Here is a 13,386-nt window from a genome sequence, read left to right as displayed (position 1 = left end):
ACACAAAATTTTTTGAAGATAATGCTTGTAAACAGGATAAATTTGTTGGTGTAAATACTGAGATAGTCTGCTTGTCAAGGACACATTACAAGTATAGTCATTATTTTGAACTTTTTCACACACAAACGATGGTTCTTATGTTCAGTAGAAGTTAAAGGAAATTTTTATTCATATTATTTTGTAACAATAAATTGTTTACAATGGTAAATAATAACTAATAGTTGTATTACTAGCAACAGTTAATTTGACTGAACCACAGTCAAAAAATCTTCAATCTTTACATGGTTTATATTTTCCTATTAGCAGGCTTATATTTTCCTATTAGCGAGTTTATTTTTTTATTATTATTTTTTTAAATTAATTTATTTATTTTTGGCTGCACTGGGTCTTTGTTGCTGCGCACAGGCTTTCTCTAGTTGCGGCGAGCGGGGGCTACTCTTCCTTGCCGTGTGCGGGCTTCTCATTGCGGTGGCTTCTCTTGTTGTGGAGCATGGGCTCTAGGTACATGGGCTTCAGTAGTTGTGGCACGTGAGCTCAGTTGTGGCTCATGGGCTCTAGAGCGCAGGCTCAGTAGTTGTGGCGCATGGGCTTAATTGCTCCGCAGCATGTGGGATCTTCCCGGACCAGGGATCGAACCCATGTCCCCTGCGTTGGCAGGCGGATTCTTAACCACTGAGCCACCAGGGAAGCCCCACCTAGTTTATAATATGCCACCACTTTTCAGTGGAAGCTGTTCTCTCTCAATAATATACTTAGTCAAAGTAGTTTTATGAAAGTTCACTTGTCTCTGTGATTTAGGTTGGAAGTTAAAGATAAAACGGATGAAGTACATTTGCTTAATGACACATTAGCAAGTGAACAGAAAAAGTCCAGAGAGCTCCAGTGGGCTTTGGAGAAAGAGAAAGCCAAGCTGGGACGCAGTGAAGAGCGGGATAAAGAAGAACTTGAGGTATCGTTATCTTTGTCTTTAAACGTCTGTGAAAAAATCCAGTGATAGAAGAGAGACGTTCCTCTTCCTAAAATGTTGACCTTAGACTCATTATTAGGTATAATAAGTCATTCACTATGTGTTGAATATTATAATGATATCTAAAGTATTATCGGGAATTGCTCATGGTATGATCTTTTTTTGTTTTGCTGCATCCAGGGATGCATAGAGACTGTTGTGCTACAGCATGTGTTTTAGGAATTTGAATTAGTGCATACATAATTTGATAAATATGGCAATTGTGTCTTTTTAACGCAGAAGTAGTTTAGGTTCCTGTTTTCTCCTAGGGAAGGAGAGCAGCGATACTTTTCTGGCAGCAGGGGCCCTTGCTACTATATTTTAAGACGCTGGGCTCTCTCCCAGAGAGGCACACCCCAGCCTTGCACAGCTCACAGCTCAGAGCAGGTTGTACTGCAGGCAGTGCCGCTTTAACAGTTCCCCCTGGCTCGGAGCTCTTCTTCTGTCCACATAATCCTGGTACTTGCTGGCTCTGTGCTAAAAAACTGTGTAGCCAGAATCCAGATTTTCTGCCCTGTTACTTTTTTGTTTTTTTTTTTGTTTTTTTTTTTTGTTTTTTTTTTTAATATTCACCATGGACGGTAGCCTCCAGGCACAGTGAGCTTTCTACCTAGCAAGGACATGTTATTTCCTCAGGTATTGATTACTATTTTTTTAATCATTACAAATTTTTATAGGTTTTGAGTAGTTTGTCCCTAACCCTGCTCTCCTCATAAGCCCTATTATTTTTAGTTATGTGGTATGGTATTGGAAAATTCAAGGGTTTTCAGGAACTCCCATCACATTATATCAGAAATACTTTTATTTTCTTTTTTTTTTAAACTTTATTTATTTTATTTTTTTTTTATTTTTGGCTGCATTGGGTCTCTGTTGCTGTGCGCAGGTTTTCACTAGTTGCGGGGAGCGGGGGCTACTACTCTTCGTTGCGGTGCACGGGCTTCTCATTGCAGTGGCCTCTCTTTGTTGTGGAGCATGGGCTCTAGGTGCACAGGCTCAGTAGTTGTGGCTCGCGGGCTCTAGAGCGCAGGCTTAATACTTGTGGCACATGGGCCTAGTTGCTCCACGACATGTGGGATCTTCCGGGACCAGGGCTCAAACTCGTGTGCCCTGCATTGGCAGACGGATTCTTAACCACTGTGCCACCACAGAAGCCCAGAAATACTTTTATTTTTAAAGGTTATTAATCCTAGAAGAAATGTACTCTGCTTCATATTTCTTAACCAGATATGATTAGTGTTGGGAAAGAAAGTATTACGTACCTTAGCTCTATTTTGTTGATATTCTTTGACAAAAATCAACTGGCTGTCCAAATAATTACACTCTAACCACTGAAAATACAAGTTAGTAAATTGGATAATCAGTTCTTTTACCAGATACTATCAACTTAGTATTAATAAAGGCACAATTGTATACTTAATATTATTGCAAGTATTCTCCATAGTATTAACATAAATTCTTAAATTCAACTTTCTCCTACAAGGATCTGAAATTTTCACTTGAGGGTCAGAAACAAAGGAATATTCAGCTAAATCAACTTTTGGAACAACAGAAACAACAACTAAATGAATCACAGCAGAAAATAGAATCACAAAGAGTGCTACATGATGCCCAGTTATCCGAAGAACGAGGTCGAAACTTGGAGCTTCAAGTACTTCTTGAATCTGAGAAAGTTCGAATTCGGGAAATGAGTAGTACCCTGGATAGGGAGCGGGAATTACATGCACAACTACAGAGCAGTGATGATAGTGGGCAGTCTCGGCCATCCTTACCCTCTGAGGACCTCCTTAAAGAGCTTCAGAAACAGCTAGAGGAGAAACACAGTCGCATAGTTGAATTGTTAAATGAGACTGAGAAATATAAACTGGATTCTTTGCAAACAAGACAGCAAATGGAAAAGGATAGGCAGGTTCACAGGAAGACACTGCAGACAGAACAAGAGGCCAACACTGAGGGACAGAAAAAAATGTATGAGCTTCAGTCCAAAGTGGAAGATCTTCAGCGCCAACTGGAAGAGAAAAGGCAACAGGTTTATAAGTTAGATCTTGAAGGAAAACGACTGCAAGGAGTTATGCAGGAATTCCAAAAGCAGGAACTAGAACGAGAAGAAAAACGAGAAAGTAGAAGAATTCTGTATCAGAATCTTAATGAGGTAAATTGACATTTTGTTTTAAAATATTTTTTTAAAGAATACTGTAGCCGTTTGATCATTTAATTTTGATATTGGATTAAATTATTTAAATAGCTATGTACAAATCATTTAAAAATGAAATCTATAGAAGTTTATTTGGAATAAAAACAATAACTGTGTTCCCCTAAGAAAGAATGTGATGTGCTATTTATTTTATAATGATTGCTTTTTCTTTTTCTGTCCAAAATTGCCAGCCAACCACTTGGAGTTTAACCAATGATCGAACCAGAAATTGGGTTCTTCAACAGAAAATAGGAGAGACAAAGGAATCAAGCTATCCTAAAATGATTGAAATGAATGGAGGAGGAGCTGGCTATAATCATGAATTAGAAATGATCAGACAAAAACTTCAACGTGTGGCTTCAAAACTACAGCATCTAGCCCAGAAAGCCTCCAATAGGTTAGAATTTTCTGCCTGACCTTTGGAAATGGCATTCTTAGACAAGCTGGACAGAATCTGTCCCTCACTCTTAGCTAGCCAAGGGTGGGAAATTCAAATTTTAAAGTTAATTCATGTTTACATTAGGAGGTGATATTCTTTAACAAAACTCATATACCTGAAAACAAATATCGTTAACATCCTGACTCGGAAAGAGAACACTTAATGTAAAGGAGAAGTAAGAGGTGAAGCAGTGTTGCCTGATCTGTAATGTTTGTGTTAGTCAACACTGCTCCTTGAGATGATATATTTTGACTTTTTGCCCTTTCTTTTTTGAAGACTACAGTTTGAAACAGCAGATGATGAAGATTTTGTTTGGGTTCAGGAAAATATTGATGGAATTGTTTTACAACTACAAAAATTAACTGGCCAGCCAGGCGAAGAGGTAAGACTTTCTAAAAACACTTTGTATAGTATCGAGAGCAAAGATTTAATGGAAATTATATGAATCATTTGAAACTGGCACTGTATTTTCTAAAGAGTTTTAATTTTATCTTTTCATTTATTTAAAATGTTAATAATGTTAATATTGATGTGCTCAATATTATAATTATTATAATTATTATATTATAATAATGTTGCCTTTCCCCAATAGAAGATAGTGAAAGTTTGAGGGGAAACAAAATTATCATTATTGAATAATTATGGTGACTTCTTATTATATTATGATAAGTTTCTTGAAAGAATAGTCTGTCTTTTACCCTCATCACTCCATGAAACCACCCTCAGGATGCTACCACTGTGTTGACAATTGACTAATCTGGTGAATCTTTTCAGTCCCTGTTGTTCTTGGCTTCTTTGTAGTATCTGACACTTTTGACCTCTTCCATTTTAAATACCCTCTCTTTCCTTTCCTTTTGTGTTAATATTCTCTCATTTCTTTCATCAGTCACCTTCATGAGTTCTTCTTATGCTCATCCATTTTTTTCCTCTAACTGTGAAAGCTCATTCATTCCCACAGCCTGAATTCTCAGTAGACTTAATTATTGAAAAAATACTTACATTGGGCACCTACTGTGTGCCAGGTACTATACTGGGTTCTGGGGCTATAGTGAACAAATCTGATAAAAATCTCACCTTTATGGAGCTTATCTTCTTGTGGACTATGGTTCTATTCTGAAACGTTTGTCCTGTGGTCCAGGTTTATATTTTCACTTAGTTACGAGACATCTTTCCTTTGGGAAACATACCCCATAGTGACCCCTTTAGGAATCTCACAGGCACAATCCAAACTGAGCATCATCTTCCTTTTCTTCTTCCTGTCCCAAACCCACATTTTTGGTCATGATATCACCCAGTTTAGAGAGTTGAAAGTCACCCTAGACCACTTTCCTTCATTCTTACTTGCACATCCAAGCAGTCACTAAGTCCTGTGCCTTCTACCTCCTAAGTGCCTTTAGTCATTGCCTGCATTCAGGCCTTCAGCATTTCTCACCTGGACTGTTGTCAGTAACTTCCTGATGTGTCTGCCTGACATCAGGATCTTTCATCTCTAATTTACGCTACTTTGCGCAGTACTATCAAAGGAATCTTTCTCGCTCGTAAATTTTGTTTATGGCATGCTCCAGCCTAAAGCCTTTCATGGCTCTTCACTACCTACATTTAGGTCTATTATCCATAAAATGAAAGCAACCTTTAATCTTAACAGGTGTGTTTTAGCTCCTTAAAAGCAACACACTCACGCTCAAGCCTTTGTGTCTTTACACGTGCTCTTCCTTCTGCTTAATATGCCCTTCTTTCCTGCCTAGCAGAGTCCTACTTATTATTTAAGACACAGCTCGAGCACTATTTCTTCATGAAATCTGTTGTTCTCAGTGACTTCACATTTTATATGCATTATTTGTAAAAGTTTGTGCTTATATGACCTTTTGCCATTTTGTCTTTTAGCCTACCTTAAGGTCCCCAAGTACTTCTTGTGGCTCATTAACTGAAAGACTACTAAGACAAAATACTGAACTGACAGGACATATCAGCCAACTGACTGAAGAAAAGAATGATTTAAGAAGCATCGTTATGAAGCTGGAGGAGCAGATCAGGTGTTATCGACAGACAGGAGCTGGCAGAGGTTATGTACGTCTGTTTTTATCATGGCAGCATACTAAGCATCTGATTCTTAGTAGGATCACTGGAAAATTTTATAGGAATGACAGTAATAATAAGAGCTATTATTTATTTATGGGGAGCCTTCTCTGCCAGATTCTGGGTCATATATGTTCAGAATCTCTTATCCACACCCTGCCTTGCATTTCAGAAAACTGAAGTCAGTAGTCAAACCAAGATATACTTATCTCCAAAGCCAAGTACTTTGCTACCTATGGACCAATTGCAGATACATGTGAAGAAGTGTTCACATGTGCATTCTGCCTGTTCTTGTCAGTTATTTATCAGTAATTGTGTTCATAACTCAAGTGGAAAATGCCATTAAATTACATATTTCAGTCTAATAAACTATGGGAATTTATTTAAATTTTTTCCATTCAAAAACTACAAAATACTAAATTGCTAGCTCTGTTACCATCTATTATAAAGATAGGAAGGACCTGTAAGACCAACTGTGTGGTCAGATGCATGATAACACATCCACACAGCTTCTGTAGAGACCCACTTCCCTATGTACAAGTTGGGTTTTTTTTCCCCACTTCTCCAGTGTACTATTTCAGGCACAGGCTCAACATTTGAACCCAGATGGTCCATTTTTAAAGTCTACAGAAAAAAACAAGCAAAAAAACAGGGAATTCCTTGGTGGTCAGTGGGTTAGGACTCTGCACTTTCACTGTCGTGGCCTGGATTCCGCCTCTAGTCAGGGAACTAACATCCTGATAACCTTTATTGCAGCGTGGCCAAAAAAAAAGTCTCTAGACTTTTTTAGTTGAAAGCTCTACTAATCCAAACATCTTCTCTGGGACCAGGCTTTCACACGGATTTTTAGTTGTAAGGTTAATCTACTCAGCAAGGTCATAAACTTAAAAGTTAGTGGATATTCTTTAATGTCAGCTGAGATTGGCTTTGAACGTCCCTGCCTGAGGTTGGAAAGCTGAGCATTCTATAACCCTCATAGGGATACCTTTAATATGTTTAATTCAGATTCTTCTTCAGAAACTTGTTCTTTAAAATCATGTAAGTAGGCTCTGGCCTCTGTAGTCTTCTAGGTTTTCATTCAGTGGTGGCCCCAACATTGAAGCCATCATTGCTTCAGAAAAAGAAGTCTGGAACAGAGAAAAGTTGACTCTCCAAAAATCCTTGAAACGGGCAGAAGCTGAAGTATACAAACTAAAAGCTGAACTAAGAAATGAAGCTTTACTTCAAAATCTGAGCCCTGATTCTGAGCACGCCACTGTAAAGGTAGGAGACATCTTCCATCTAAATGTATACTAAAATTGGTCCTCTGCTTTTGCCTTATTTCATCTATCACTAACCTTAATTGTCAGACTACAGAATTTTAGGTGGCACTCAGGCTTTGTCTCTAGGTCTCTGTACTCAGTCTGTCATTGAATGCAGATCTCTAGCTGGTCACAAAAAAATTGTGGTGAAGCATGCCCAGGTTTGGGACCAGATTAAGTTCTATTAATGGTCACAGAGGCAGCACCTTGAGCTCATGGTCCCACTTCCCACAGTCTCATCCCTAAAAGACCAACAGAAAGTTAGCTTTTCAACTCCCAACAGAAGCTCTCTACTACTGTCAGTATTAGAGGATTATGCTCTGTAAGTGGTAAGCCCTCTGAATAGTCTCTCTAATGACTAATGATGAATATTGTAGTACAACTACCTTCATCAGTTAACATAAAATCCAAAAAAAAAACAAGGAAAGAAAGAAAATGCTTGGAATATTTATTCCAGCTATGGAGTGAACATAAATTTATGACTCTTAAAGGGACAGAAAACATTAACATTGAAAAAGTTAAATAGATCAGTGTTGATACTAATAAAGTAGCTCTATACAATTAAAAAAACTCAGGTGATAATGCAAAGACAAAAATTTTTGCAATGAGTATGATTAATAGGAGCTAAAATCCATTCACTAAAGGTAGGCAGAAGTATAAAGGTTTAGCTTTACTTTTTACCTTTGCTGATAAAGTAGAAAACAGTGGGGCTTCCCTGGTGGCGCAGTGGTTGAGGGTCCGCCTGCCGATGCAGGGGACACGGGTTCGTGCCCCGGTCCGGGAGGATCCCACATGCCGCGGAGCGGCTGGGCCCGTGAGACATGGCCTCTGAGCCTGCACGTCCGGAGCCTGTGCTCTGCAACGGGAGGGGCCACAGCAGTGAGAGGCCCGCGTACTGCAAAAAAAATAAAAAATAAAAAAAAGTAGAAAACAGTGATAGGGTACCTGCCATTCTACTACTGCCACTTTTGTAAAATAAAGTCTAGGTTATCTTCCCCTAGAGAACAGTTTGAATAACTTCTTAATAATGTCTTTACATTTTTCTTTTCTTTAAACATAGAGAATTTATGGCAAATACCTGAGGGCAGAAAGTTTTCGGAAAGCTCTCATTTATCAAAAGAAATACCTGCTTCTGTTACTGGGTGGGTTCCAAGAATGTGAGGATGCCACCCTGGCTCTGCTTGCCCGAATGGGGGGACATCCGGCCTTCACAGATTTAGAGGTGATCACCAACCGTCCAAAGGGCTTCACCAGGTTTCGGTCAGCTGTCAGAGTGTCCATGGCAATTTCGAGGTAAAATACTTGAAAGAAAATGCATTTTAATAGACTTTCTAAAGAGACTAGTTATTTTCAGTTCTCTCTCTTTTCTCTGCCCGTTGTGCTCCATATTCATATAGTATAAGACACTTGCTATCACTGAAACATGCCTACTTCTCTCTAGGTTTTCATCCTTTAGTCAGGGATACTTTATGTTATACTATAGAGAGCCTATGAAAAGGGCCCTCCCAGAGGCAGGCAGCCAGTGACTCGGCTGGGACATCCAATCTGGGTTGTCTCTCTTTATTTAGTTAGTTAGTTAGTTAGTTAGTCTCTCTTTTTTTTTTAATCTGAATAAGTCCAGGAACTAGTTCAGACATATAAATAAAAGAGATCATAAGACAGAAAAATGTTTTTTGAAAAGTTACTTAGGCTGACATACATTCATTTTCTTCGTTACTAAAGTAACTCACTCTCACAGCCCAGCTACAGAAAGCCCTGGCCTGACTCTGCATTGGACTGTGCTGTTGCTTTTGTCAATCCTTCTCTAGTAGTTCCAAGCTAGGAACTCTGGTGCTAGTTGGTATATACCCAGACACCTAGATACCTTCTCCATGCTTCCTCTCCCTTTTACTTCTATAGGAGCCAGACAGTCTCAAAGGAAAATTTTTTTTTAAGTATTACCCAATTCTGTTGTATTCAGGTTATTTACAAGTACCTCAAAAGACCACGAAGGCAGAATAAGAGGTGTGATTTATGTTTTTGTGTGCTGGGTAGCATCTGCTGGCTTTCAGCTCCTCACTGCCCTTCTAGGCCAGCCTCCATACTGCCAATGGCTTACAGCCTGCGGATTGTGTCTCCCAGACTCCTTGCCAAATGGCGTCCTTTTTGGTTCTGTCTTTTCTTGGCAGTAGCACAAGAATTAGAAGGTTGGAGAAAGCAAAGAGCTTTCCTTCCTCATCTTTTTGTCATCTTTCATTCCCTTCATCACCTTATACAGCTTGTACAGGGTTAAGTGCTGGGAGATGCATTGATAAAGAAAAAAGACGTAATCCCTGCCTAAATCCTTGAAGGCAGCTCACTTTCTAGTGGGGCATACCAGTATGCACATGACTTAGGAGACACTAAATGACAGATCACAGGAATTAGCTATTACTTTTGATTTCAAGAATTCGGGAAGGCTCCATGAAAGCCAGTTGCCATTGAAGGACTTCACTTTTTCACCCTCTTTTTCTTGACCTCTTATATGTTTATTGTATTTTGAACCTCCTAAAATTGAGCCTTGAAAATAGTTGGAATTAAGAAGTCAAACCTGGTGCTCCAGAAAGCTCTTTGGGCTAGGACGGGGCAGGCAGCAACTTGATACAGCTGGGCTGTGACACAGCCTCCCCTGTTCCTTTTGAAGCCAGCACTGTTTTTCATCCCTGATTACATGGCCTCACTGCTTTTCCAGGTTTCCCTGCTCTCTCTTGCTGCCAATTTAAGGATCTTTCTGTGCTCTTTCCATCTCATCTGCCCTTTAGTCTCCATTCTTCCTTCTTTTCATTTCTTCTCACCCTTTCTTTGCCCATCCAATTAACCTTTTCTGCTTTTGCTCTTCATCTCTTTATGTCCCATGTACCTCTAAAGCCAGAACCTGGTACTGGCAAAAGAAGAGACCTCTGGTGCCTCATGGGAAACCCTGTTCTTCTGTTCCAGTCAATTTTGCCACAAACCAGGGGACATTTGCATAATCTTAGATTAGGCAGTCATGTGATTATATAGAAATTTGTTCTGCATTCATATTTAAATGTATGACTTGATTTTTGTTGTAAGTGTATGTTTATACTCTTTACACTATAGATGTTCTGTGAAATTTTTTCTTGGGATCTTTTTTAGAATGAAATTTTTGGTTCGACGGTGGCATCGAGTCACAGGTTCTGGTTCCATCAATATTAACAGGGATGGCTTTGGATTGAATCCAGGTGAAGTCAAAATAGAATTTTTTCTTATGTTGATGATGCTCTAAAATTACTCCATGTGTAATACCTTCCAAATAATGTGTTCTGGGACCTGTGTTGTCCAAGACAAAGCCCTTATAACTAACAAAGCTGGGGACCTTGCTGTTCTAAAGAGTAATAAGAGCTGATTTTTATGGAGCACTTAGTTCACACTAGGCCCTGCTTTTTTCCGTGTATTCTCATAATCCCATGATATAAGTACAGTTATATTCTTTTTACTTTACAGACGAAAAACTGAGGCATGGAAAGCATTTGTCATTTGTCCCAAATTACCCAGTAGGAAGTGGTAGAGTCAGCATCGAACCCTGACAGTCTGGCTCCAGAGCCCACTCTTTTCACAACTGCATTTAAGGGTCTGGTTCAAGATAGGATTGCTGTTACTCTAGTATATGAAAGTTTTGATTTGAAATTTTCATAATTTAGCAATATTCAAACAGGTTTCTGTTTACCAGTAGGAGATATAACAGTTAAAATTCCTTCTCTCTACACTGAACCATTAGGGCTTCAACATTTCAGGCAAAAGGATGAGGTCAAAAGCTGGGGAGCACACAGAATTATAGACACACAGCATATCTGATATGTATTGGTAGTAAACCACCTTTACATATGTTACACAGAGAAAGAGGAAAATATATGTGGTACTCTAAGCAAAATGTTTTTGAAATACGCATCCTTATACTGAAACAGCTGAAATTTGTACCATAATGAATTCTGTGTTGTAAGTTAGCATATCTTGGTTTCAAGTTTCTTCCAGTAAAAGCCAGTATAATAGAGTGATAAAAGGACTTGGCTGTATTCATCTAATATTTTTTATCCGCATTGCCTTTTCTGTCAGACCACACACAGACACCCCTCACTTCACCTCTAGTTAAAACTAAGAAGCGGTCTTTAAAAAATAAAATAGTTTATTTTCTTAGAGGTGTAGTTCCAGATTATCAGAAATACTAATATCCAAAGGTAAATGAAACAAGCTGTACTATTGTTTTGTAGCAAGAATAATTGAAAGTGACTATAAATAGGAGATAGTAGTGTAGTACAGTATAGTAAGTCTTTTGAACCCTTATCCATTTTGTAGAAATTTTTCAAGGGCTTGGTATTTTTTTTCTTTACAAGGTACATTTTGGATTACTTTAGGTGCCGAAAAGACTGACCCATTTTATCATTCTTCTGGTGGGCTGGAGCTATATGGAGAACCAAGACATAGTGCGTATCGCTCAAGATCAGATCTGGACTATCCAAGGTCTCCTTTACCATTTCAAAATAGGTAAGAATTTGATGAAATCTATACTAATATACTAATACTTAACAGAGAATGAAGGACAGTGTTAGGGCTTTGACTTCTTTGCATTGAAATAGCTAAATGTGTCTTTAGTTATGTATTATTTACATAGTCTAAAGCTCAGAATCAAAAACAGTTTTTGAATTTGTAACTGGTTTCCAAGGGTATAGGAAACAGAGCTGATCAAGTGTTATTTAGTATATATGCTGTGGCTAGACATTGAGAAAGGTATTAACTAAAATTCAGAGTCTGGAATTATGAAGACACCTCTAAAGTTTGCAGGACAAGATGCATTTATACATATGCAGCCTTTATTGATGGCCTCTGCAACAGGCAGTGTACTGGATGGACATTATTTTGATGACTTAGTAGCTGCTTTGAATTTATCGAAGAGTTTTTTCCTTTACACATGACTCAGACTCAGTAGTATGGGGTATATAGATTGAGCAGTGTACAAGTGGTCTACCTTTTGAGGGCAGGGTGGTGGTAGGCTGAGTTACTTGTATTGTTTCTGGATAATTGGGATTCATGTTTGTATTTTTAATCTCATAGGTACCCAGGTCCTCCAGCTGATTTAAATCCTGGTTCCTTAGCATGTTCTCAGCTTCAGAATTATGATCCTGACAGAGCCCTGACAGATTATATCACTCGGCTAGAGGCACTGCAGAGACGACTTGGAACTGTACAGTCAGGTACCCTCAGGTTAACAAAGTATTGGCAGCACCATAGTGCTTGATAGACCCAGAACGCTTTCTCTCTCTGAAATTCCTTGACCTTCCTCATTAGGATAATCAAATCTTACAGTTCAGTGCCTGAGTTACCAGGCTAGACTTTAGGAATTTAAGACAAAACATGATTTATCACCCTGGATCCCATTCTCAGTCCCCCAAAATTCCTGCTCATCTCATTGAAAAGATTGATTAGGGGAAATGCACGACGAGCACCAATGTGCAAAGTACTCTGAAGTTTACACAGTCTGCTAGAGAACTTGTTCCTAAGTAATACATCGTGAGGCATGCAAATAAAGGATAGCGAGATGAGAGGAGGACGCAAGTACTTTAAGCACTTACTGCAGCCATTATCTCTACTAGGACCTTGTACTCTTACGTATGATCCAAGGAACCCATCCCATTCAAAAGACTGTAAGAATGACGTTTTATTTTTCTCTGCTCAAAAACACACGCAGAAAAATTCCATTATTAGTAGAAGTGGATTCCCTTCCTTGTTTATTGTGAGAAAAACCTCTTTTCCCGTCTCTCTTCAGTTCACTCCTGATGCAAAGGTTTTGAATCCTTTTAATTTAATGGGCTTTACATATATATATATATATATATATATATATATATATATATATATATATATATGTATATATATGTTACTATTATTAGAGACCCTTTTCTCCTACTATTCCCACAAAATAGATAGGACTAATAACCAGTTATTTAAGTTATTAGTTTATCTCTTCATACAAAAAATCACCTAACCCAAGAAACTTGTAGTTGTAGGAAACTTTTATTATCATAGCTGGGCTTTGTTGGTTTGAGCATCTAAATTTCACAAGACCCAGATTTTGAAGACCAAAAGATATATCAAGAGGTATAGAACATTGAACCTGCAGGGCACTTTACAGAGAATCTTAACATTAATCTCACTTAGCATGCTATGGAGCCAGCCACAGTGGCTTTTAAATATATATTAAAAATCCCTTTTAAAAAATCAGTTCAGGTCTGAATAAGACTTTTTTAGAGGAAAACAAAGCATTTTTTAAAAAATGATGGGTAATAATCTTCTGCCCATCATGAAATACTCTAAGTCACAATCTAATTTGAAATCATTG

General features: G+C 38.4%; 1 protein-coding gene across 8 annotated transcripts in view; it reads left to right on the top strand.

The window, feature by feature from the left end:
- AKAP9 (A-kinase anchoring protein 9) overlaps positions 1-13,386 on the top strand; it is a 152,864-nt gene that overhangs the window by 136,845 nt on the left and 2,633 nt on the right. For 3 of the 8 annotated variants that reach the window (XM_082631818.1, XM_082631814.1, XM_082631819.1), the window contains 10 exons: positions 799-949; positions 2,487-3,155; positions 3,389-3,594; positions 3,913-4,018; positions 5,521-5,703; positions 6,775-6,975; positions 8,074-8,306; positions 10,149-10,234; positions 11,405-11,534; positions 12,102-12,241. In XM_082631818.1, the coding sequence (XP_082487944.1) occupies positions 799-949; positions 2,487-3,155; positions 3,389-3,594; positions 3,913-4,018; positions 5,521-5,703; positions 6,775-6,975; positions 8,074-8,306; positions 10,149-10,234; positions 11,405-11,534; positions 12,102-12,241 (2,105 nt within the window). Of the gene's footprint in view, positions 1-798; positions 950-2,486; positions 3,156-3,388; positions 3,595-3,912; positions 4,019-5,520; positions 5,704-6,774; positions 6,976-8,073; positions 8,307-10,148; positions 10,235-11,383; positions 11,535-12,101; positions 12,767-13,386 lie in introns of those variants that run through there. The other 5 variants (XM_082631816.1, XM_082631813.1, XM_082631817.1 and 2 more) reach the window with 3 other exon arrangements.

Source organism: Mesoplodon mirus, assembly GCF_964341445.2.
Source record: "Mesoplodon mirus genome assembly, chromosome: 9".
NCBI classification, from domain to species: domain Eukaryota; kingdom Metazoa; phylum Chordata; class Mammalia; order Artiodactyla; family Ziphiidae; genus Mesoplodon; species Mesoplodon mirus.
The sequence above is the reverse complement of the archived record's forward strand: the minus strand, read 5'-3'. Positions and strand labels throughout refer to the sequence as shown.